Below are 475 nucleotides of genomic sequence, written 5' to 3' on the forward strand. Positions count from 1 at the left end.
GCCCGCTTTTCCCCCCCGGTGCCATCTGCGCCGCCGCGGGCGGCCTTGGCAGCTGCCGACGTGGGCAGCGAGAGGGGGCTCGGCACCCCCAAACCCGCGCTGTGCCCGCAGGAGCTCAGCCCCTCCGGCCATGGAGCTGCTCTCCACCCCCAAAAACATCGAGATCAACAACATCACCTGCGATTCCTTCCGCATCTCCTGGGCTATGGAGAAGGGGGACCTGGAGAGGGTCACCCACTACTTCATCGACCTCAACAAGAAGGAGAACAAGAATTCCAACAAGTTCAAGCACCGGGTGAGCCGGGGGAGGACGCGGGACCCCCTGCCCGCGGAGAGGAGACGGCGTTGGGAGGGAGGAACTGGCTTTTAGCCCTCTCTAGTGCTGAATTTGGGTCATTCCCCTCACGGGACACGCTGGCGGAGGGGACTGGGATGGGGATCGGAGGGTGACGGACACCGCTGAGCCCCCGCGGGG

General features: G+C 65.5%; 1 protein-coding gene across 1 annotated transcript in view; it reads left to right on the forward strand.

Moving 5' to 3' along the window:
- The window catches only part of PHYHIP (phytanoyl-CoA 2-hydroxylase interacting protein), a 5,135-nt gene that overhangs the window by 553 nt on the left and 4,107 nt on the right, over positions 1-475 (forward strand). The window contains exon 2 of the mRNA XM_008633044.2: positions 112-295. Coding sequence (XP_008631266.2) covers positions 131-295 — 165 coding nt within the window. The 5' untranslated portion in view covers positions 112-130. The remainder of the gene's footprint in view (positions 1-111; positions 296-475) is intronic.

The sequence above is a fragment of the Corvus brachyrhynchos genome, unplaced genomic scaffold (assembly GCF_000691975.1).
Source record: "Corvus brachyrhynchos isolate BGI_N302 unplaced genomic scaffold, ASM69197v1 scaffold150, whole genome shotgun sequence".
Taxonomy (NCBI): domain Eukaryota; kingdom Metazoa; phylum Chordata; class Aves; order Passeriformes; family Corvidae; genus Corvus; species Corvus brachyrhynchos.